This window comes from Jaculus jaculus, chromosome 19 (assembly GCF_020740685.1).
Source record: "Jaculus jaculus isolate mJacJac1 chromosome 19, mJacJac1.mat.Y.cur, whole genome shotgun sequence".
NCBI classification, from domain to species: Eukaryota; Metazoa; Chordata; class Mammalia; order Rodentia; family Dipodidae; genus Jaculus; species Jaculus jaculus.
The window spans coordinates 6,836,652-6,861,290 of NC_059120.1; the positions used below are offsets into that span (position 1 = coordinate 6,836,652).

The 24,639-nt window shown below is 44.6% G+C and overlaps 1 protein-coding gene across 3 annotated transcripts in view; it reads left to right on the plus strand.

Moving 5' to 3' along the window:
- The first annotated feature begins 1,360 nt into the window (after nucleotides 1-1,360).
- Nucleotides 1,361-24,639, plus strand: part of St6galnac5 (ST6 N-acetylgalactosaminide alpha-2,6-sialyltransferase 5) — a 170,113-nt gene continuing 146,834 nt past the window's right edge. For all 3 annotated transcript variants that reach the window (XM_004653631.2, XR_006634290.1, XR_006634291.1), the window contains exons 1-2: nucleotides 1,361-1,548; nucleotides 2,255-2,482. In XM_004653631.2, the coding sequence (XP_004653688.1) occupies nucleotides 1,534-1,548; nucleotides 2,255-2,482 (243 nt within the window). In that variant the 5' untranslated portion in view covers nucleotides 1,361-1,533. The remainder of the gene's footprint in view (nucleotides 1,549-2,254; nucleotides 2,483-24,639) is intronic.

The following is a 24,639-nucleotide window of genomic DNA, read 5'->3' on the forward strand; positions in this document are numbered from 1 at the left end:
TGCTGCCTTGCCTGCCCTCCCAACTAGTGCTATTCATGCTGAAGGCACAGATTAAACACACAGCTTCAAGGCAGGCAATGTTCGACAGTGTAGAACATTTTTTGTTGTTTTGTCCTTAAAAGACTCGGTCACAGGCATTTCTTGCCCTCTCCCAGATGCCTAACACTGATATTTCATTACTGAGCAAACCATTTTAACTTTCTTAATAAAGATATGGAAGGATGCCTCAGAAGTTAAAAATAGTTCCTGTTGTATCATCAACCCAGCAGTAGATTAGGGAAGATGAAAAAGGGGTGGTGATGTCTCTTTTGGCCTTGAGAAAGCACTTATTGTGCCCATGGTCCAGTTGGTCTACTGAACATTTCCATCTTAATGTAAGCTTCAACCTCACGTTGCTGCTACAGGTGAAGTGTTAAGTAATACATTAACACAACTGTTTTCACTGAGCAAGTTCACAAGTAATGTGGTTCCAGCTAAATTAGACATTTAACAAATGCCATCAGTAATTCAATGCAGGAAAGACAGTACCCTGAGAATACATTAGTGACATGAATTTCTCAACGTTGAACAATAATTATGTTTGTAATTTTAATCAAAGGTCTGAATATGAAGTTGGATATCTCTAGTTTCAACAGACAGCAGAAGAGAAGCAGAAAAGCTCTAGGATTCTTATGAAGTAAGTCATGATCATTTTCATCTCGAAGAGCTAGAAATTCTTCAATGAAAGATGTACAGCTCTAGCTAATCACATGCTTATATGATGATGATTTTAAAACATTGAGATAACACCACTTTGAAGGTCAAGGAGAAATGTAAATTGTCATTTGGAAAGAAGAAAAAGAATCCATGTAAATGAATGATCTAAAGGGTGTGTGTGTGAATACTTGTATTTGTAAAAGCAAAATTAACTTAAAACTGGAAAAACACAGCCACATAATATTTCAGGAAAAATAATTTCACGATAGAGTTTTTCTCCAAGCTATGAACATAAATTCAAAAAGCCATAAATAGCTCTACTGACATTTGAGAGGCCCACTTGTTTTTATCAGAAGCACAAGACAGAAAATTTAGTTTGTGAATCTTTGGCTATCACATTCAACATCTCATGGGACCCTCCCTCCTTCCTTTTCGCTGGATAACTTCATAAAAGATAACAATAACTCCTCGAACCCAGAGATGGGTACCACAGCACGGGTTAACTGTCTCAACCCGGAATGTCACTCCAGTGGAAAGATGGTTTAGGGGCGGGGAGGGAGACTGCAGTGGGCTTTAGGACCCAGCAGGCGGCGGCAGGCGGCAGTAGAGTAGATCGCTGGGAGACTACGAGGGTCCGGCTCAGTTTTAATTCGCCTCTAATCTCCGCCCGGGCGGCTGCGCCTTCCCTCCCCGGGACCCGGGCTCCGGCTGGCGCCCAGCCGCCAGGCGACCTCGGGGGTGGGCGCCGGCGCCCCGCCACCCACCATGGAAACCCTCCAAGAAAAAGTGGCCCCTGACGCTCGTGCCTGAGGATTCGGCACAAAAGAGGTGCCCAAAATGAAGACCCTGATGGTGAGTCAGTTGTCACAACTCTACCCCGCAGAAGCGAGGACATCCCGGGCACCGCATCCCAGGGGAACCTCGCGGGGTGCCAAACCCCGCGCTTCGAGGTCGCCTGCCACCCAGGGACAACTTTCCAGCTGCTCCGCGGTGACGCCTCGGGGCGCCCGGGCTCTGCCTGGCTGGCCACCCGGGGTGGGTCCTTGGGTCCTGGGTCCCCAGCATGTGATGGATCGGAGGGGCGCGGATGGACACCCAGAAGAGCAGGTTTTTCCTCCCAGGGTGAGGGGGAGACAGGGGACGCCCCAAAGCCACCGCTAGGAAACAACTCCCAGAGGTGGGGAGCGGGGAGCCCCTTGCAGAGTTTCTCGCTTTCCTCTTCGGGGTTCAAACTTGAGCTGGAAGCTCGGGGGAGCGGGGAAGAGGACTCGCCAAAGCTACAGAGGACAGTAACATCGATGGGGTGTGGGTTAGGCTCCCCAAAGTGCCAGCCGCCCCTGCCCCGGCGGCGGGCGCGCTGTCGCCGCGCGCCACCTGCCCCCTACCGAGAGAGCGACCCGGGGACGCGGCTCCGTGCGCTCGGCTCGGCTCTGCTCGGGCCGGCTGGCTGCGCGCCGCCGCTGCCCTGGGCGGCATCCGAGGTGTCCCCGCGGGGCGCGCTCCTTGGCGGCCGGTCCCCATCCATCCCCGCGCTCTCGCTCTTCCTCTCCGCCCGCAGCGCCATGGTCTGGCCGTGTGCTTAGCGCTCACCACCATGTGCACCAGCTTGTTGCTCGGGTATAGCAGCCTGGGCAGCCAGAAGGAGCGGCCCCCGCAGCAGCAGCAGCAGCAGGCGACAGCGACCGGCAGCGTGCAGCCCGTGGCGGAGAGCAGTCCCCAGCCGCGCCTCGCCGCCCCCGCGGGACCGCAGCCGCTGGACGGGTACCTTGGCGTGGCGGATCACAAGGTGACAGCTCGCGCGTCGCCCAGGCACACCTGAGCCTTCCTCCGTGGGGCAGGGAGGCGCGGGCGCAGGTGGCTGGGTGAGGTTGGAAGGGCGTAGAGACCCCTAGCAGGGGCCCGGGAAAGCAGCACCCTGGTTGGGGGTTGAATCCCTGTTTGGAGAAGGATGTAAAGTTATCCAGGGCATTAAAAAGGAGGTGAGTGGACCCCCAAGCCCTAACTCCCTGGCAGGAGCCAGCCTTGAACCACAATCCAATGAAGTCCGGGTTTGCAGCTGCGGTGGATGTCCAGTGGCTCCAAGGCCTCGGGAAGCCCGGGAGGGCGCGGGGACCAAACCCAGTGCCCCCACCCCCACCCCACACGCACGCGACGGGAGACGCCCCCAGCCCCTGTTTGGTCCGTGGTTCACTTGTGATCGCTGCTGGGGGATTGCTTGGGGCTTAATGACCTCCGCCTTGGGGAGGCTTCTCGGGCAGGCGCGCTAGGCTGGAGGCACAGGCTGCTCCCATTGGCTTGAAAACCTGTTTTCCTCTGCCTTCTGGGTAAGCTTCTGCATAGCTTGGCTAATAATTAATAAGCCATTTTTTTTAAAAAAAAAAAAGGGGGGGAGCCCCTCTTTCCTTGGAATAATAATTTTCTGGTTTCATGTGGGAGCCTCTGGGAGAATCCTAATCAAGTTTCCCGGTTTTCTGAAGCTATTTTAATACAGTTTAAATGTATCCCTCACTATTTGAAGCCCACAGTACATTTCTATTAAAACACACTTCCATTGTGTCTGCTCTCTCAAGCTACAGGGTGCCTTGAGATCTCTCTGCTCTGTCACTTTGCTTTCTACCACATATTTATGAGGGTGGACCTCAACGCTGTTGCATGTTCTCCCTGGGTGGAGACTGCCCTTGCCACTCTGGAGAAAGCCAAACTTCTCTTTAACGTGACTTTGGCACTCACTCGCACCACCATAGGATGCTAAGTGCTTTGCAGGGTTCAAAGGGATTTAAGGCAGAACCCAGCCTTCTGGAATCTTTGAAAGCCAGATGAAAACAAAGCACATCATGAAGTAAGTGTGGCCAGATAAACTGATGGATGCAAACGTATAGTCAATGCTAACTACAAGCAGTAATGTGGGGTGTGCAGTGAGCCAGGTCACCCCACCACCCTCCGCCCCTGGGAAATGAACGAACCAAAAGAGTTTGCTTAGGAAGATGGACTTTGTACCCCAAGAGTTAAGGGGAGCAGATGGAAGGAGGCAGTGTGAATGCCCAGTGATTAGGGGTAGACTTCAAACCCCAGAGCCAGAGCCGTGGGGCTTAAGCCGCATCTTGGGTTTTCTTTCTTGGCTGTTGGGTGGCATTCTGGGTCGGCCTGAGTAAGTCGCTGACAAAGGCTGCAGTTCCAGGAAAGTTCAGACCCAGCCTCTGGCTGTGTGTGAATGCACGTGGTGTTTGCCGTTACTGGTGTTTGCTAGATATAATGAACTGGTGAATTTTCTTGGTTGTTGTCCAGTGGACATGGCTACTAAGGCTTGTGAAGCATTGATCCAAAGATCAATTTGCTGAAAGTTCCGAGGTGTGCTCAGGAAGAAATTCCAATGCTTTCTTCCTTCTTGAAGCCTAGTACCGGTGAAGAGAACTGATATTTGAATTTTTGGTTTATTTTTATTTATTTATTTGAGAGCGACAGACAGAGAGAGAAAGAGGCAGAGAGAGAGAATCGACATGCCAGGGCCTCCAGCCACTGCAAATGAACTACAGATGCATGTGCCACCTTGTACATCTGGCTTATATGGGTCCTGGGGAATTGAGCCTTGAATTGGGGTCCTCAAGCCTCATAGGCAAGTGCTTAACCGCTAAGCCATCTCTCCAGCCCTGAGAACTGATGTTTTAAGGCAAAGCACAATGGCCATATTCAAATACCTTCCATCATTGAATGAAGAACAGCCCTTCCCCACGTTGGAAGCAACACTGTGATGCTAACATGAGAACTTGAAATGATCTGCAGCCTGGTGGTTTTTCAACTGTGAAATGCCATGTGAACGGAGAATGCCACATGAGTCGTTGGCAGTCTTTGCAGTGGAAGGTCTTGTCTGAAATTATGTATCAATGAAATGTGCTTTCACCGAAAAGCAACATCTCCCAGGGCATGTTGGAATGCACATACTGAAATCCCAGCACTTTGGCTGCTGAGGCAGGAGGATGGCTAATTTGAAACCAGCCTGGTGAGGCAGTGTGTCCTACCTCAGTGATCTACAAAAGGAAGGGAGGGCGGGAAGTAAGGAAAGGAAGGAAGGGGACAAGGGAGGAAGAGAAAAGAAGAAAGGAGAGAGAGAGGAGATCACCTTCCCATCAAATTCCACTTTCGCGGTTTCTGGGACACTTCCTCCACCCCAAGCACAGGAACAGCTGCCAATCATAAGTCATAAGAGCGTGTCTGTGGACAGTACACCACATTCTCCACAGAACTGAATGCAAACTGCTCATGGTGAATGTGCACTCTCTCTGCTGCCATGGTTTAGTGGGCTGGAGAGTGGGCAGAGCTCTGTCCTTGAGAGCCACCTGAAGACGCATGTGCAAAATGTCCTGAACCTGCTGTTTAATTAGGCTGTGTTTGCCACTGTTCTTAGTCTGGCTTAGGCAGGGGTAGAAATCATTTGTTAGAATGGGGTTTAAAAAATAAGGCTGGGTAGTGGTGAACATTCAATCCCTAGACCTATGTTAAAAAAAGAAAGAAAGAAAGAAAGAAAGAAAGAAAGAAAGAAAGAAAGAAAGAAAGAAAGAGAAAGAAAAGAAGCTAGGGGCCGATAAAGGTGCTTCCTTACAAAACCGACAGCTCAGGTACAATTCCCCAGTACCCATGAAAAGCCAGACACACAGTGTGGCACATGTGTCTGGAGTTCCTCTGCAGTGGCAAGAGGCCCTAACATGCCCATACTCCTGTCTCTTTCTCTCAAATAAATTAAAATTTTTAAATGGGGCTGGAGAGATGGCTCAGCAGTTATGTGCACTTCCCGAACAAGCATGAGGACCCGAGGGGCCTCATACTACCCAAATTCAGATCTTCAGATCCCACATAAAACAGCTGGGTGTGGTCATGCACATCTGTAATTCCAGTGCCCAGGGGAGCAGAAACACCAAAGAATCTGTGGAGTCCCACAAGCTTGGGAATCAATAAAGAGAGTCTCTGACTCAAAACAAGATCAGGGCTGGAAAGATGGCTTAGAAGTTAAGGCACTTGCCTACAAAGCCTAAGAACTCATGTTCGAATCTCCAGGTCCCACATAATCCAGACACACAGTGACACAAGTGTGCAATGTCACACATGCACAAGAAGGGGGAGCATGTGTCTGGAGTTCATTTGCAACAGCTGAAGGCCTTGGTACACCAATTCTCTCTCCCTCTCTCTCTCTTCCTCTCTCTTTCCCTCTCTCTCTCAAATAAAAAAAAAAAAAAAAAAAAAAAAAAAAAACAAGATCAGGAAGAAGAGTGATGGAGTAGGACCTGCAATGTTGGGTGCATGCATACACCACATTACACACATGTATGCTCACACATACAAGCAAAACTTTAATTAATTAACCAATTAAAATGGCCTCCAGTTAACACCTGAGAGCGTAAGAAATGAAAGCTTCCCTTTCTTATCATATTGCCAGGTGACACTCAGATGGCTTTCTTTTTTCCATTCTCACATCAGGACTCAGAAAAATTATAGGATATGCTGAATGTGATGACTGTGAATCCGTAGGCTACTCATAGGGGATCAGAAAGCTGACTGTATTTGCTGTTGATTTGCAGCATCTGGAGAGAGTTACAGACACCATTTAGGAAGCTGTTCACATCTCCGTAGCTGGAGGTCTTGAAGACTGATAAATATGTAGTGTTTATGTTCAGTTACACGCCGGTATTAACATTATAACTCCAAGATTAAATTCAACAGGTGGTCCTAATCCACAGCACCTGAACTTCACAAATTACAGGCTGTCTGCTCTGATAGTCTTGTCTCATGGCTACAGACAAAATTACTGCTGAGATTAAATCACTGTGAGCTTTTGTTGAAAGATAGGCTGAGTCAAGTCAGTACGTGTTGAAGCTTAAAATATTCCTTTCCATGGTCATGTTCCTACTTCCTGTTTCACAAACAATCTGAGCTGAATTGTAATTCCAGCATGAGTAACTGAGGGCCACTCAGATTGCCTGTAGTAATGAAGACTGTTTCTTTTCCACTGAGTAGAAGTGTTGTTTCTTTTCTGTCTCCCTCCCCAGACCTTTAGCTACTAGTATTTCACAAACTCAGTTCCATCAGGTTGAGTGTGTGTTGCGGTAGATCTCCACACCTGTGTTCTGGGATTCCTCACCTGGCCACCATTTTTGGAAGCCAGTGATTTCTAACCAGACTAGCCAGGCACATGGTGAAGAAAGCAATTTTTAAAACCTTAGGAAACTTATGCATTAAGCATTGTGGCATAATGTAAAACCAAATGAAAACATACACAGACAAGCTCACATACATGCAACATATACATTAAATCAAGCAAAGTCAGAGTAAAGATCCAAGTCTTACCAAAATGTGATGAGGGGAAGCAATGTGACACAGTCTGGATCTGTGTAGGGAGATAAAATTTTCCATCTGGTGGGTCCTGTGAATCAAAACTGTGTGTAGTTCCCCATTTCCTCTTATCACGGAAAACCCAGTGTCACCTGGACTGCCCTTTGCTGTGGTCAGCTATCTCCTCACTTCACAAGGGGCAAATTTGCCATGTGCCAATCCCATGTTTGTCCTTGGCTCTTTCCGTCCTTGAGCATTCAGTTATTGTGGGCTTGACTGCTAATATGAATATGCAGATGTCAGATGAGTCAATGCAACAACTGAAACATCATCCAAAGCTATAATAAAGGGACATGTCTAATGATTTATTTTTAAATTATGGGATAAGTATTACCCCTTTAGGAAAGTATTTAAGTTTTTAATGCCAATGTTATACTCTTTGTTAAAGCCTATTCCATGACATTTGAGTAATCCAATCAATGATAAATCATTTCAATGTCAAGGCAATTCAAGTGAGGTAATTTTGTGCTCTGGTATTATAAATGGCATCTGCCAATGGTGACGAAATCCTGTTACCACAGAGCATCAAGCAAAATGCGGCAATAAATCAATGATGTTCTTATGGATGAAGACTTTTGATGATGTGCTTCCTTGCAACAGGAGGCCTGTTTGTATGAAGCTCATTGGAATGCTACCCACTTCTGTGACAATGAAGCATGTTCTTCCATGAGTGATCCCCGTGACTCTCCCACTTGCTGCTCTTGGAGTGACTTTGCTCCAGGCATACTGGCTTCTGGCAGCTTCTCTCTTACCTTGGGACCTTTTCCCTTGCTCCCCCTTTCTCCTGGAAAGGTCTTCTGTATGGTTACTTCTTCCTGATCATTTGTCCTCAGATCACTTCATCTTTTTAGGATCACATCTCTCTTCCATACTCATACTTTATCATATAAGCTTGTTGTATTTTCCTTGTAACTCATCATACCTGAAATAATCTCACAGCTGTCTATTGCCCAATTCCACTAGAATCTAAGTGTTATGGTTGTAAAGTCTCTGGACATCTTGTTGATGAGCAGGATCAGTTTACTTCCAAAATCTAAAAGTGTTTGGCACTAGTGAGTGCATGATCAATATTTACTGAAGGAAAGAAGTGGGGACAGAGATAAGTCCAGTCACCTTAGGTCAAATTCTTTCTCTATAAAAGCATTAGTCCCCCCACCCTGACCAAGGCCTTAATATTTCTTGTTTTTCATACATGTTTTGCCAAAAAAAAATTGCTAATCACAATTTTATTCATGGACAGAAAGAGACAGAGATGATCTAGAATCTGAGAATCTTTGGGAGTGGTGTGTAGAAATCTATACTTAACAAGCTCCCTTTGTCATTTTCATACACACTGAAGTTTGAGAAGTCTTGTTTGGAATTTTTTAGGCAGCACCATGAATAGTTCAGTAGCTAATTAACTCTGAGGTCTTACAACTAATCATAGTCCTTAGTTAACACTCAATGAAGGCCTAATAGTTTCAAAATTGGGTATTCTGGAGGAAGAAAACAGTTCCTACCCTCAAAGAACCCTTGATCTAATTGAAGAGAAAATACAGAGAAGGCAGAAATGTTAGTAACAAAGCAAGGGCTGGATGATAATATGGAAGGAAACAACCAACCAAGGCACTGGCAGGAAATCAGGAGGTGTCAGCTGTAATCTTTCTCCAACTAAAAAATTAGCTAAATAGTGCTAATATCTAGAGACTTGTAAGGTTTTCAAACCAGCAACCCCATCTATAGATTGGTATGGGTATGACATCCAATCAGTACTTAGTAAACAACTTGGATTCAAAGCAACTTTAAAGTGGATTGATTTTGCATTCAAAATAATGTTTCTTTGTGATTTTCCTTTGGCATGGCCTAGCATCCTCTGGACTCCTATATAGGGAAGTTACATGGTTTAACCATCTCTGTAAGGCACAATAACCAACATATCCAAGCTATGATGAGTGTGAATGTCATTGTGTTGGTCAGAAGACAGAATATTTGCAATCAGATTTGTTCTGGGAATACGATACCTGTTAGAGATGAGTTGCTATGACTTCTAAAGTCTGGAGGCAGTACAATGTAATTCATGTTCTGCAAACATCAAGATAACAGGAGATGAAAGATGAGATAGCAGTTTGAAAAGTTAAAACATGCTGTCACTCAACAAGTGTGTTTACTGTGTCTTCTCTGAGTAGCTATAGAGGATGTTCATTGTAGAAAAACAAGGCATGGTTATCTCTTTCCTTTTAATATATTTTTATTTATTTATTTATTTGAGAGAGAGAGAGAATGGGTGCGCCAGGGCTTCCAATCACTGCAAATAAACTCCAGATGCATGTGCCCTCTTCTGCATTTGGCTTACGTGGGTCCTGGGGAATCAAATCAGGGTCCTTTGGCTTTGCAGGCAAGTGTCCTAACCACTAAACCATCTCTCCAGCCCCGGTTATCTCTTAAGTAATATTATTACCCAGACCCTTGAACTTGATCCAAGAAAGGAATTGTCTTAGGAGTCACTGACTTTATCCTCAAGTAATTGTTACAAATTGGGAAGGAGGAGTATATGTGAAATGTATTTAGTTTCTTTCCTATAATCTCTTTTCATCTTAAATGCTTAGTCTGGGCCTAGGAAAAATGCCTATTTTATTGTGTTTTCTATCCAATATAATTTTCCAGATAAAAAAATTGCAGAATGTGTGTTCTCAGTTTAGACAGCCCATCCCCAGAGAAGCCTTCCCTGACACATAGTCTGGGTTAGATCTGAGCTGTATGTTTTGCCTTCATAGCTGGGATCCCATGATAATACTTATTCATGTTATTGTTATTCCTTGTCAAAAATTGTCTGCCTTCCCAGCTAGACAGTCTTTGGAGGCTGAGAAATCTCTCTCTTTTTTTTTCTCTGTCTCTTTCTCTCTCTCATCATTATATGCCTAGGCTTTAACATAGTGTCTGAGTCTTCAATAAATATTTGTCAAATGAACATTATCTATGTGAAGATCTTAAATTTCTTCTAAAAGTAGCCTGTCTTGGGAGTTTCTGGCCATTTGGAGTTACTGAAAAAGAAGACTTGCATATCATAAATATCAATTTCTCCTGGCACAATTTGTACTTCTGTCATTCATTCGTGTCTACCTTCTTGCACTAATCAGATCTCTTAAAACATACTCAGAATTTTTGAGCTACATGGAAAACTCAAAAATCATCAAAAGGAATTCTGGAGTAGTCATATGATTTGCCCAAGGTCACAGTTAGAGACAGAACTGGGGTTAAAAATGAGAGCCTGACATGAACATCATTACCATAAGGATTCAGTACCAATATTTTCTAAGCAGTGACTCAACATTATTTGGGCAGAATTCATTAAAACGAAGAGCCTAAGCCTCCTCAGTTATTGGAAAGAAATAAATATTTAAACATCTTATTATTTTGAAATGAATACAAATGTGCCTCAGGATGGTTAAAAAGGGTCTTCTACTAGTGGCTGACTAGGCTATAGGAGCACGAAAGGTGTCATAAAAGGTGTTGTCCAAGTGTAATTTTTTTTTTTTTTTTGCAAACCAGAGTAGATTTCTGCCTGTAAGAAGTCACCAAGCCAAAAGGAGTGTCATGTTTAATTACTTGCAGAAAATGCCAGACCAGATCACTCATTTAGCTAAATTACCTTTGCATGGTGGGGAGGGGAGCATCGCCAGGAGACTTGGCTAACCAAGTGTTGAAGAGCTTCCATTCTGCAAATACCACTGACTCCCCCCAATTTCTGAAATGAAATGCTTACTCGGAAGGACTCCAGGCGAATAAGAAACCATTTTTGCCTATGGGAGGGAAGAAGATTAACCTTGAGAGGCTTTGTAGCTCCATCTGCAAAGACAAACTTTTTGTTTCTATTAGGGCCTTTCCTCATGGCTAAGGCATTAGCTGTGGTTGCTAAGAACCCCCTGGATGCTGAGGAAACTCGGGCAGTCTGAAGTGCATAGTTAAACAATTACTTTTGATAAGGAAGCATATTCTGGAAATTAATTGCACATATGGGACATCAGCACTGGCTGAACCACAAGTGTGATTGCATTCCTCTTTACAGGTTGGATTGGCATATGCTCCTTGTCTGTTTCCAGGGACTCCCCCTTGCCCGGAGGACGGGCTTCCGGCACCTTAGGAAGGCTCAGCAAGCTCTGCCTGGCCTAGTGTCCCAATGCCACCTCTCTCAGATCTCCTCTGCCTTGGGAACACAGCTTGCTCTCTCATACTTATCTACTTTTTCTACAGCTAGTAAATATCCTTCCACTGTTTATTTGCCATGGTATGAATTAATTGTTCATTGGGATCCAACGCAAGCACCTCTTTTCTAACATTTCACAGGTACAATTTCCATGCAGAGCAGATGGGATATTCTCTTAGACTGCCCACACCTCAGTCAATTCATCACGCCACTGGCCGAGTACCTGCTATGTATTAAGCACAATGGGAGAGGGGAAAACAAGATAAGAAAGAACCCAGTCCCTGTCCAGTGGAGGAAACAAGTATAGTCATGCATCATTTGAGCCTGAGGAGTCATTCCAAAAAATAAATGCATTGACAGTCAGTTTTGTTGTGCTGCAAACATCAAAGTATACTTCCACAAACTTAAGGCAGCAGTAATATCATCTGGCCATATAATCTTTCAGGACCACCCTCCTCCATGCAGTCTGTCGTTGACCGAAATGCCACTGTGCTACCCATGGCGTGTCACAGTTATGCTCTGGTAGATGCCGAACCATTCTTTGTAGCTTGGGTAACAGCTTGGGTCCCACAGTCTTGCCTGTCTCCCTGACTAGTCTACCATCTTGATGCCAAGAAGATTATTTATTCATCTTATTCTTCATCTGTGCCAAAACTCAGTAACTCTTTGTTGAGATTTGGGTAGACCAAGACCCACTCTGGTTATATAACACGAAGAGATTTGAGCAAATATGGCAAGTCATTAGTCATAGGAATGGACAAAAATGATAAATGCAGCAGGACTTTGTATACATATCCTTAGTTTATATTTCCCTTTTCAATACAGACAAGCCTTTGATAACTCCTCCAGAACAGTACACCAGATGGTGAGATGGGGAACATTCATGTCTGAGGACAGTGTGGTGTCATGGGAAACAGGATAGCATGCCAAGCTCTGGCTTGTGGGTTGTATGGCAAATCCTGTAACCTGTAGAACTGAGTTAGTCTAAAGACAAGGCTAAACAAGGATCATTCATTCCTTCCTTTCATATATAATACACTCAACATTTTGTGCAGGACTCACAGGAGGCAAAGATGAACAAGTTATGATCCCTTCCCCTAGGACACTTACATGTAGGGAGAGAGGCAGAGAAACCTACGTCAGGTTGCAGTACAGATTTGGATGGGAATGTCTACGTGCTGCAGAGATTAGATTTGACACTGACAGTGTTAGGGACGTCATGAATTAGAGTTGCAACTCCATCAGATGCATGTTTCAAAGGATAATTCTGCTCTGACAAGGCACGCGGTGGGGTAGTCCTTGGTCACAGGTTCAGGGACTAATATGAAGACAGTATGCACCGAAGCAGCAATGCTGGTGGCCAGAGGATGGGTAGCGCTTGGGTTTCTGGCTGCCCCGAGAGCCTGTGCTCTCCACCCAAGCATGTGTGCAGGCAGTAGACGGCGGGAACGCAGGTTCTCCAAGAGCGGAAGGTTTATGGTTCAAGTTCGTCTCTCAGGTTGTGAGAGTCTCAGATGATCCCAGCTGGCACTTCAGCTCCATCTAATTTTCAACCTTGCTGTGACTCTTAATGCCACATGTTGACTTGAACAAAATGAGAAACAGTGATGTTATGACTAGAACCAAAGCCAGCTGTGCCTGGAGACTCCGTAAAGCATGCCAGTGACAATGGGAGCTAGACCGCAGCAGAGCCAGTGGGATGTGGATAAATGTACTGGCGGAGACTTTAATGTAACAGTTCTCCAGTGGGGCGGGCAGACAATTCTCGTCAAGGGAGACGTGGCTGCATAGTAAATCTTACCAGGTATAGGTCTTTGGTAAGTGTGAGTAGAGCTTTGTTTCCTCTCTTTGTTTCCCATTTATCCATAGAGCAATCATGCTTCCTATAAATCATCCAAGTTTGTTAGCAGCGTCTAAGGAACGCGAAGGTTCCATTTCCACTCTCATCAAAAGGAAATTGGCTGTAAAGTGCCGGAAGATATGTCCAAAGTAAGCCTAGTTCATTCAAAAGCATTTGATTGGAAACAGGAATGCACACTGTACCTGTAAATGAACTTCAGGGGTATGCGACCCATGTTTGCAGTTTCTTGGCAATGTGCACCTTCCAGGCTTCTGTGAGATAAATCCAGGTTGTTTTGCAGTACCTGAAGGAGTATCTGATTTTACTCCACACTGAACAAAAAATAACACTGACTCATTGCACCTTTATTCTACTTGTACAAGTTTTTAAGCAAGGATCATACACAAAGCGATATGTTTGAGAACACAGACAGGGGTTAAAGAGCTCCAAGAACTGGTGGCATTCTCCTCTCCAGTGGCCCCAGCTACGCCTTGAAGAGTCACACCTATTGCTCCACTAACTGCTCTGTGTGGGTTGGGTTCAACTTGAAATGTGACTAATTATGAATTCAAAGCTTCACAAACATGTCAGAGGACAATAAAAAATAAGATAAAATTAATAAAATAATTGTGGCATCCGACTGAGTAAGCCTGCCATAATGAAAGGTGGTGCTGGGTAGTTTATGTTCTGACAGAATCCCAAACACTTGAGTAATTTATGAACCACAGAATTTCATTTCTCACAGTTCTGCAGGGCGGAAGCCAATACTTTGCATTAGGCATCTGGTGAGGGCTACACTGGGAAGGGGCATGGGTAGGGAGCTGTGTCCTCACATGGCTGAAGATAGAAAACAAACTTTCTGTGAGGGGCAGAGCTGTGGGGAGTGTGGGGTGCGGCAAGCGCTTTTGTAAGGGCTCAATACCTAAGGAGTGTGTTTCTCTACTTGTAGCTTAGGGGAGTTGGAACTTGTTTTAACTCGTGGTCTGAAGAGACAGAGTCTGTCATGGCACTGAATGCAAGGCTACTCCATGGTGTCAAGAGCGTCCAGCTACGAGTCCTGCCTTCTCTCATGTCAACAGAGCAGGAAGCAGTAACCTGATGGGAAGTGTGGTGGAGCTAGGAGCCTCAAGGGCCGCCCCAGGGACCCACCCCCTCCAGCAGTACCCCACCTCTGAAGGTTCTGCATGTGTTCAGATATGTGAACCTATGAGGGATATTTCTCATCAAGCCAAGAGATGAAGAGCCTTACAGCCTTGCCTTCTGAAAATGCTTCCCTCTGAGAACTGTCACACTGAAGTGTAGAGGGAACTATTCAAATGTAGCACGCAAACATAATGTAGTTAGAAGCAGGACTAACAATAAGGACTAGAGTGGGAAGTGATGCCAGTTGCTTCTTAGTGTTAGCAGAGGGACTTCCTAGTCACGCACACGTGAAATGTTGATGACTGGGCTCCAGAAAAGCAAGTAAAAAGTGGCTTGTCATGGCTTCTGTATCATCTGGCAAAGGGTGACAATTATTTGATATTACTGCATATGATTATTTGACATTACTAATATGATACAGTATACATCCTGTTGGGTAATTGGATACCAATGGGATAAAGAAGCACTCAAAAATAAGCTCCTCTGACTGGGACCCATATGGGAATTCGGGAGGAGTTGCAACTGGTACAGAGCAGGTACCACAAGGGTGTCATCCACACACAGCGCTCAGGTCCTCGGGGAGTTGCAAGTCTCAGTACTGATGGATCTGCATGTTAAGAAACACTTTTTAAAAGAAATCTTTTTAAATTTGCACACGCATGTGTGTGTGCGCGCATGCGTCAGAACCTTTTGCTGGGGCTGTAACAGTCTTTGTGTCCAGCTTTACTTGGTGGCTATGGAATTGAATCCTGGGTACACAGGCTTTTCAAGAAAGTACCTTAAAACACCAAGCCATCTTCCTATCTTTGAGACGGGTGTCAATATGTTGCCTAGATACTGACCCTCTCCAGTCTTATACTAGCTACATGACCTAAATTTTGTGTCTTATTGAGGCATAGTCTCATTAGGTAGCCTAGCCCGGCCTTAAATTGGCAACCCTCTTGCCTCTGCCTCTAGAGTACTGGGATTTCAAGTGTCTGCCACCATGCCCAGTGTAAAGAACCATTCTTTTATTTTAAAATTTATTTTATGTTTATTTATTTATTTATTTTAGAGAGACAGAGAAGAATTTGGTGCACCAGGGCCTCAGCCACTGCAATCAAACTTCAGATGCTTGTGCGACCTTGCGTCTGCCTCGCCTTTTGTCCATCTGGCTTATGTGGGATCTGGGGAGTCGAAGATGGGTCTTTTGCGGGCATGCACCATAGCCGCTAAGCTACTTCTCTAGCCCAAGAACCATTCTTTTTTAAAAAACTTTTTAAATTTGTTTTTATTTGTTTATTTGAAAGTGACAGACAGAGAAAGAAGCAGAGAGAGAGAGAATGAGCACTCCAGGGCCTCCAGCCACTGCAGACAAACTCAAGACGTGTGCGCCCCCTTGTGCATCTGGCTAACATGGGTCCTGGGGAACCGAGCCTCAAACAGGGGTCCTTAGGCTTCACAGGCAAGCGCTTAGCTGCTAAGTCATCTCTCCAGCCCCCCAAAACCATTCTTAAAGAGCCCCCAGAGCATGAAAATGCACGGAACATTGGGAGGACAGAATAGGGTCAGGGGGACCTCTGTTCATCGTGTGGATCTCTGTGCCAGGCTCTGAACACCAAACCTCAGCAGTCATTCTTGCAGTCCTTGCTTTTATGTCATGCTACAGAGTGTGAGTGCTTTCTGCTGGAAAAGTGCCTCTCCCTCATCCCCACTGTCACGGAAGAGGAAAAGGAATAAGGTGCACACCTATAATCTCAGAACTCAGGAGGCTGAGTTAGGAGGACCCCGAGTTCCAGTCCCGTCTGATGTGTATAGCAAGAACGTAGCTCAAAAAAAAAAAAGCCACACAAATAATAAGTCCATAAACAAGGGGAAAGATAGCCAGGGTGCTAGCCTTGATGAACAAGTATTACTTGGTTCCCAATTGAAATGTACACATGTTCATTGACATCTCATAACAACAAAAGCCTAAAAGAAGAAAAGAGTACTTGTTCATAAATCTGTCTGAAACACAATTACTCTTGACACAATCTTAGTTTTCTTTCCAGACATCCTCATACATATCAATGTGTATTTGGGCTTTTCACATACTTTAGTTTTTATTCACCTCTGCTGAATATCTAACATCTACATATGTGGGGAGGGTAAAGTGTTCCAGGGTACCAGGGAGGGTGTGGGCTTTACTGTTATGTCCTATGTAAGATTAGCAATTTGTAAATATTCCAGCCAGAGTTGGAATAATTGTGAACTATGTCTTGATACTTGTGCTGAAGTCTCTAAGTCAGTAATCTCAAAGGTCTGCTCACCTCTGTTCTAACTTGCACGCTCCTTCCTTTCCTCTGGCACTTTCCAGCTGGGACCTGGCTTCCTTCCTGCCCCTCACCTGCCTATTTTCACAGCTGCAGAAAGGGTTCTAGAAATGTGAAGTTTCATAAATGACACCTGATGGTCTCCTTCTTAACCTTTTTCTCTGAATGTCTCTAACCTGTCAGTGGAGGCTGACCCCAGGTAACCTCATGGGGCACCTCCAGGACCTTGTTAGAGATGATGGTCCCAGGTATGATGGGAAGGGCACTCCACATTTATGGACTCAGGTTTGCCTTTATTTTCTAGGCTTCAGCTCTGTGATGAAATTCCCTTTGCATAAATAGGGCAGGTCTAACTCCCTTTCCACATCCAAAGCAAGGTTACTTTGATATGACAATCTTTCCTACAAAGAACTTTTTTTAATTTTAATTTTAATTTATTTACTTGAGAGTAACAGACAGAGAGAAGGAGGCAGAGAGAAAGAGAGAGAGAGAGAGAGAGAGAGAGAGAGAGAATGGGCACACCAGGGCCTCCAGCTGCTGCAAACAAACTCCAGATGTATGCACCCCCGTGTGCATCTGGCTAACATGGGTCCTGGGGAAGCGAGCCTCGAACCAGGGTCCTTAGGCTTCACAGGCAAGTGCTTAACTGCTAAGCCATCTCTCCAGCCCCTCCTACAAAGAAATTTTATGGCACAATTAATTACAAGATCCCCTTCTTAATTATCAGCCCATTCTGTTTCTTTTCCATCTTCTAGTTTTATAAAAACATTTTAATGCCTTCATCTTATTTTATCTCAATTTGTTAAATTCTAGGATTGCTTTTCTTGACTTTTTTCTTTCTCTATTTGGTAAAGTCTCTCAACTACCCTGCACTTTGCAGAGTTTTCAGGCACATGCTGGCTGGATAATCTATTTTTTGCTCTAACCTCAGAGCAGGCTGTTCTTCCAGCCCATGGATAGAATTCTTTCATTAGCAGCAGTAGGGTCTGCCTTTCCACAACAGCCAAATGGCAGGAGATATAAGGGGCCTACTGCATGTTTCTGGCTTGGGTGAGTCTGAATACAGCAGACAGCTTGCAGACAAGCTCTTTATCACACCCGTCCTTTGTCTCACTGCTGGAGTCCTCTTTCAGCCTCTACATGGAAGAACCGCTTCATCCTTCCCAAGTTTCCTCTTCAGAAATGCGTACCTTGTGGTTACACGGATCTAACAGACGGCTAATTTAATTCTTTTGAGCTGTAAAATTCACTGGCATTATCTCTATTCACAGTGTGCAACAATGATCATCACTGTGTTTCCAAAATTCTTCATCACCCTGACAGAGATGCTAAACCCGGAGAAGCAGTCCTCCTGTAGGCCCTGAGAACCTCAGTCCCACCTTCTGCCCCTGGTCATTTGCTCAGCCTACCCATTTCATAAAAGTGGAGTCCTCCAGACACAGGAGGTTCTATCCTAGGTGGCCAGAGTTGTAGCAACAAGACAAGCCTTTCCGTCTGCGTCAGGGCCCATCATGCTGTGGTGTGTACCACATCTGCACACTCGCGGCTAATCTCCCGCCGTGTGGATTTGCTTCTGTGTCCTCTTGTGAGGACCGGTGGGCTGTGTCCCCTTTTGGGGGGTTGAGAATGATGTCACAGTGGGTGTGGATGTCCCCACCTTGTGCAGTAGCACCCTCCTTTCTTCCTTCTGCCCTCCCTCTAAGTGCTTCTGCTCCTCCCAGCACGTGCACGTGCCCGCACACGCGCGCACGCGCACACGCACAGAAGAGAAGTAACTAAGCGAAAGAGAAGTGAATTACTTACCATCCTCTTCATCTAAGGTTACATAAACTATGGGAAAGAGTCCCATACCCTGCCACTTCTTTTGCAGTTACCTTCTTGTTGCTAGGACAAAGCACCTCACCAAAAGCAACTGATGGGAGGGAAGGGTTGGTTTTGGTTTTCAGTCTCGAGCGAAAGCGCCGTGGTGGCGGGAAAGCAGAGGCTGGGCGTGGTCTCCGCCACAGCAGGTGGAAACAGCTGCAGCAGACTGAGTGGAAGTCTGGCAAGGGGAGCTGGCTGGAGCATCCCTAAGCCAGCCCCCCAAAACACACTAACCAGGGGCTGGAGAGATGGCTTAGTGGTTAAGCGCTTGCCTGTGAAGCCTAAGGACCCCGGTTCGAGGCTCGGTTCTCCAGGTCCCACGTTAGCCAGATGCACAAGGGGGCGCACGCGTCTGGAGTTCGCTTGCAGTGGCTGGAAGCCCTGGCACGCCCATTCTCTCTCTCTCCCTCTATCTGTCTTTCTCCCTGTGTCTGTCGCTCTCAAATAAATAAATAAAAAATGAACAAAAAAATATTTTAAAAAAATATTCTTTCTAAAAAAAAAAAAACAAAAAACACACTAACCAGGCATCACCACCCAAACTGCCACCACCAGCTGGGGCCCAAATACTCAGAGCATAAAGAGCTCATGGGGGACATCTGAGTCAAACCACCACACATTTTGACATAAGGCATGTTATAGTTACAGTTTCTTTTGCCAATTTTTAAAATTGAGATCATTTTTAAACATTAATGTAAACATATGACTTTTTTTGTCCTGTGTTATTTGATTTTTGTGACAGGATCTTACTGCGTAGCTCACGCTGACCTCAAATTTGTGATTCTTGTAAATCATAGCACTTGGAACCAAACTTCCTGCCTCGGCTCTTCTTGGTGCTGGGACTGCAGACGCCTGCTACACTGGCATGCCATGCAGTGCTTAAGGTGCAATAGTGTGCATTTCACTTTTTCTGCTTTGCTTTTGTTTTGATGGCATTATATTAGTCGTTAAGACTTCCTTTGTTTAGCAATTGCACTTTTTTTTTTTCGGTCCTTGTGGTTGAACCCAGGGACTATCCACGCTGGGCAAACACTCTGCCAGCGACCCCCACCCTCCCTTGCAGCCTCGGTGCTTCTCCGTGGTGTGAGGCTGCACCGCTCTTTGCAGTTCTGTTCTGGGCATGTGCGGCTGCCCTGTGGTCACCAAGCCTACACAAGAGTGCGACGAGAGGCCCACACATCTCCAAAGACTTTATTCAGGACTCGTGTCTGCGTTCAGGAAAGATGGGTCAAATTTCAAATTTCCATCAGATCTCCCGGGGCTTCGATCAGAATAACTTTCTTATTCAATTTTATTGTTCTTATTGGTAATCAAAACCATATTAAGTAAAAATGTGTAAAATTCTGCTGGAGAATTTTTTTGTGGGTTTTGCTTGACAAAAGTCAATCTTACACCATTTCAAGTTATTTTGTTTTTCAAGGCAGGGTCTCCCTCTAGCTCAGGCTGACCTGGAATTCACTATGTAGCCTCAGGATGGCCTCGAACTCATGGTGATCCTCCTGCCTCTGCCTCCCGAGTGCTGGGATTAAAGGCGTGCACCACCTCGCCTGGCTACCATTTCAAGTTTTTGAAGATGGATGTGAGAATGTCTTTTGAGCCCTTTTCTTGTTGCTATGACAAATACCTGATGAACGCAATAAAGAAAGGAAAGGTTTTTTTTAGTACCATCCCCCATGGTGGGGAAGGTGTGGTTTGGCAGCCTGGGGCAGAGGGTCCGCGTGTCCACCGGAGGGATGGAGGGAGTGCAGCACGGTGCGTGGCTTGCTATCTTCTGCTTCCCCTTTGATTCAGCTGGGGATCCCACCCACACTTAGGACAGGCTTCTCTCTGGATCTTCCTCATTGTTAATTCAGTTAATAAAATGTCCAACTAAATATTCTATTCCACCTTGTTCAGGAATTCTGTAATGTGAGTGACTGCTTCAGTGGCAGATTTTAAAATGCTATTATTTTGAAATAAAATGGTTATGTTCACTTCAAAGTATAGAAAAGAAGGGACTAGGGAGATGGCTCAGGGGTAAAGTGCTTGTCACACACGTATGAGGACCTGAGTTCAGATCCCCAGAACCCAGGACGAATTCTGAGAGTGATGCCACATGCCTGTCATCCCAGCAGTGAGATGTGGAGACAGGAGCATAGCTCACTGTCAAGCTAGTCCAGCTATATCAGAGAACGCTGGGTTCAGTGTGAGAGCCTGTCGCAGAGAGTAGAGAGTAGGCAAGGAAGATGCCCAGTGTCTATCTCTGATCTCCACGTGCATGCACACACACACACACACACACACACACACAAATACAACACAGGAAGAAACAACTTACAAGTCTTTTAGAAAAAATTTTTTTTTTTAATTTAATTTATTAGTTTTCTTTTCAGCAAATACAGGCAGTTTGGTACCATTGTTTAGGCTCACCCCTCCCATTGGACCCTCCTTGTTGATGTAAATGGGTCATGAATTGTGGAAAGAATGTCAAAGTCACATGTTGGGTCATGATTTGCAAATTTTTTGTTTGTTTGTTTGTTTGAAGTACAGACTCACTCTAGTCCAGGCTGGCCTAGAATTCACTATGTAGTCTCAGGGTGGCCCTGAACTCATGGTGATCCTCCTACCTCTGCATCCCAAGCGCTGGGATTAAAGGTGTGAGCCACCATGCCCCACTGTCTTTTTAGAAATTTTTACAAACCAGAGATAGGAAAAATTGTAAAAGATTTTGAGAGACTTCTTAACATCTTTTCTGAATGTACATTTTGCATAGATATCACACTACATGTCAGTTTAAACATCGTTAAAGGCATTCATAAGGAAGGAAGTGGGAATTCTATAAAATGATTAGCAGCAAGTCATGTCAACTATTTTCATATGAAAACCTCAACCCTTGCACCAGCCAGTGTAAGAGGTTAAATGTAGTAATAGGGCTGGGAAGATTGCTCAGTGGTTAAAGGCTCTTGCTTGCAAATTCTGATGATTCCAGTTCAGTTCCCCAGTACCCATGTGAAGCCAGATAGACAAAGTGGTACATGTGTCTGGGCTTTGTTTGCAGTGACAACAGATCCTGGTGTGACCATTCTCATTCTCTCATTCATTCTCTCCCCCATCTCTCTCTCTCCTTGAAAATAAATCTTAACTTTTAAAAAATGCTTTAGTCATTCATCATGTACAAAGTTATTGACAAAACTGTACATCATGTAGTCCTGTACTTATAAAAGTGCAAGCTTGTGTGAGGGACACATGTCTATTTCTCCTGGCTGAGGTAGAATTGTCAGATCATTTGACAGGGTGAGGATTAACCTTATGAGAAAGTGCCTAGTGGTTCTCCAAAGACACTGTTGATCTGCAGTCCCACCAACCATGTGTGCTAAGGTGTCCCTGAGTCATAGCCAGCCCGCTTACCCTCTCACTTGTCTTGAGCTCTTCTAGTGGGTAGGAAGCAGCACCATGTGCTTTTGTCCACATTTACATCTGTTCTGGAGAAGTGCTTATTCAGAGACTTTACTCATGGACTTTTATTTTGTTTTTGACATTTTCATGCTGGCATACTGTGCATATTATTTTGACCTTACTTCCCCCATTTCCCCCTCTCATCCCCTCCCTCTCCCACCAGCAAGTTTCTTCTTCCCCACTAGTCCCCATCTTACTTTCATTCCTATTTTGAGCCCATTGAAACAAATTACTGATGCACGTGACCCCTCGGCCCCTTTGAGAGCTGTTGGAGCTCCTGGGCTCTGCCCCTGCTGCTTGTGCAGGAAGCCACACTGCTGTGAGTGCACAAGCTTAACGACCTTGCTGCTTCCATTCTACAGCCTGCCTTCGGCCCTTACATTCTCTGCACCCTATCTCCTGTGAGGGCCCCTGAGCCTCGGAGAGGGTGGTTTCAATGTTCCATTTGAGGCTGAGCACAGAGTAGTCACTTAAATTTGGCCAGCTATGCATCTCTGCCTTACCTCTGTCCATTGTAGAGAAACTTCTGTGGTAGAGGTTTGGATCATTTTTTCCCATCAGTTTATATGTATTTTTTTTATTGGTATAGGGGTTCTTTATATACTGTGGACACAAGTTCTGTATGAAATCTATAACTTGAAAAATCTCACAGCTGTGGATTTTCTTTCCACTTCTTCACATGTTTTGGATCACAAAAGTTTTTCATTTTGATGATATTTTTTATTTCTCACTGATTATTCTGGTGCCATGCTTAAGGAGTATCATCTAACCCAAGATTACAAAGAACTACTCCTACATTTTCTTCTAAGAGATTTATAGTTTTAGTTCTTACACTTAGGTCTATGTTCATTTTGAAGTAGTTGCATATAAATCCTTAGCTTTATCAGTTCATTTCCTGCCTGTGACTATTCAATAGTAACTTGTTGAAAAGGCTAGCCTTTCCCATATTCACTTGCCTTGGCATTCTTAGATGAAAACTGAACACACACACACACACACACACACACACACACACACACACATATATATATATATATATATATATATATATATAGAGAGAGAGAGAGAGAGAGAGAGAGAGAGAGTAGATGATAGCTGGAAGACAGGTAAGTAGAGCAATGGTAGATGGGTAGATGATGGATGGATGGATAGACAGAAGATAGATGGATGGATGGATGGATGTCGCGGACTGACTCTCAGGGAGATCAGGACCGAGGGAGAACAAGGGCGAAGGCTCAAGGAAAACTCGGGATTCGGCGAGGAAATGACAGACAGACACACTCTAAGTTGAATATGCTGCTGCAATTTACTGAAGGTTTCATGAAGGTTTTATACAGATTGAACAAGGACACTTAGTAAGCCAACAAGTGATCTCAGAAATCATTAATCTAAACAATCTTAAGTATTGTTTTATTTTAAGCATACATATGATATTTATCAGGCAGGAATGTACCCATTTTTTAAGAAGGACGTCTTGCATCATTGACCACAGCTTTACATGAATAGAAGCTTGGGGTAAGGGATGTAAGGTGAACAATAGGTTATTTATTTTTTATAAACTGAGCAGAGAGCCATCTCTTGTCATTTATTAGATTATTTATATAATCCTCATATTCATTATAAAAGTGTTTCTATCCAAAAGACCACCAATATTTTAAGGTTGGTTTAATGTTTTCCAGGAATTCTTTTCTTACTTGTCTAGAGTATAAGCACCAAGGCTTACATGTCCTTGCTAAGCATTTCATAAATGGAAGAGAATGCCATAGCCTCCTTTTTCCTTCATAATTTATTCATCTATTACCGAATTCATCATATCCTCCCTCATAGGGGAGTGGATCTAGGTAGTTCCCAGCTCTGGGAGTCTACTATCAGCCCTTGATCAAGTACTGAACATACCCCCCAGGAAGCGTTCTGGTGGGAATGTCTAAGTTTTGTAACTCCTTTTCTGTAGAATTGTCATGTTTCTTATGAACATTACCGATTAACATTTCTACTTTCACTTTTTCAGGATCAGTATTGTTCTAAAACATCATAAGCTGTTTCTACTCTACACCATCTAAAAACTGTTCTAGAGTTAATTTTTTATTCCTAGTAGAGTTATACATTTCCTCCATTGCCCTAATCATAGGAGGGGCACATTCAATACTCAAATTGTTTTTTGTACTCTGCTTGCATGCATGATTAATAGTAAGCGTAGCGTAGAAACTAGCTGTTCTTTGACAAACAACTAGAAGGAAGCAGGAAAGAAACAGAACGCAGAAAACAGCTCATTGGCGCCAGCAATTAGGTCGTCGTGACTTCATGGGCAGCAGGAACCATTACAGTAACTGACTGCCAAGGGGTCACCGGGGGCATCCCTCCGAAGAGTGCTGGCCCTCTGTCCTCAGCTCTCTTCCAGTACAGAAGCATCTCTACTTGCTACACAGGCGAGGTCGCCGTGGACGTAGCAGATGGATGGACGGACGGACGGACAGACAGACAGACAGACAGACAGACAGACAGATAGATAGATAGATAGATAGATAGATAGATGAGCTGTTATTTTGAATGTTCCTATGCAGGACCTGTGCAGCTGAGGGGCTATTATTTTTTTTAATCTTTTACAGACTTCAGAATAGGTCCTGTTTGTACACTGCCAAGTAAGTAATGAATAGGTTGTGAAATTTCTCGTCTCTCTGCTCTCACATTTGCTCGAAGCTTGATTTCACAGTGTGTACATGACAGCTTCAAATAGACCTGCTCCCATGAGAGTGTTACTATGGACAGAGAAAACCATCCCACTTCTGGTGCCGCAATTGTTCCTTGTT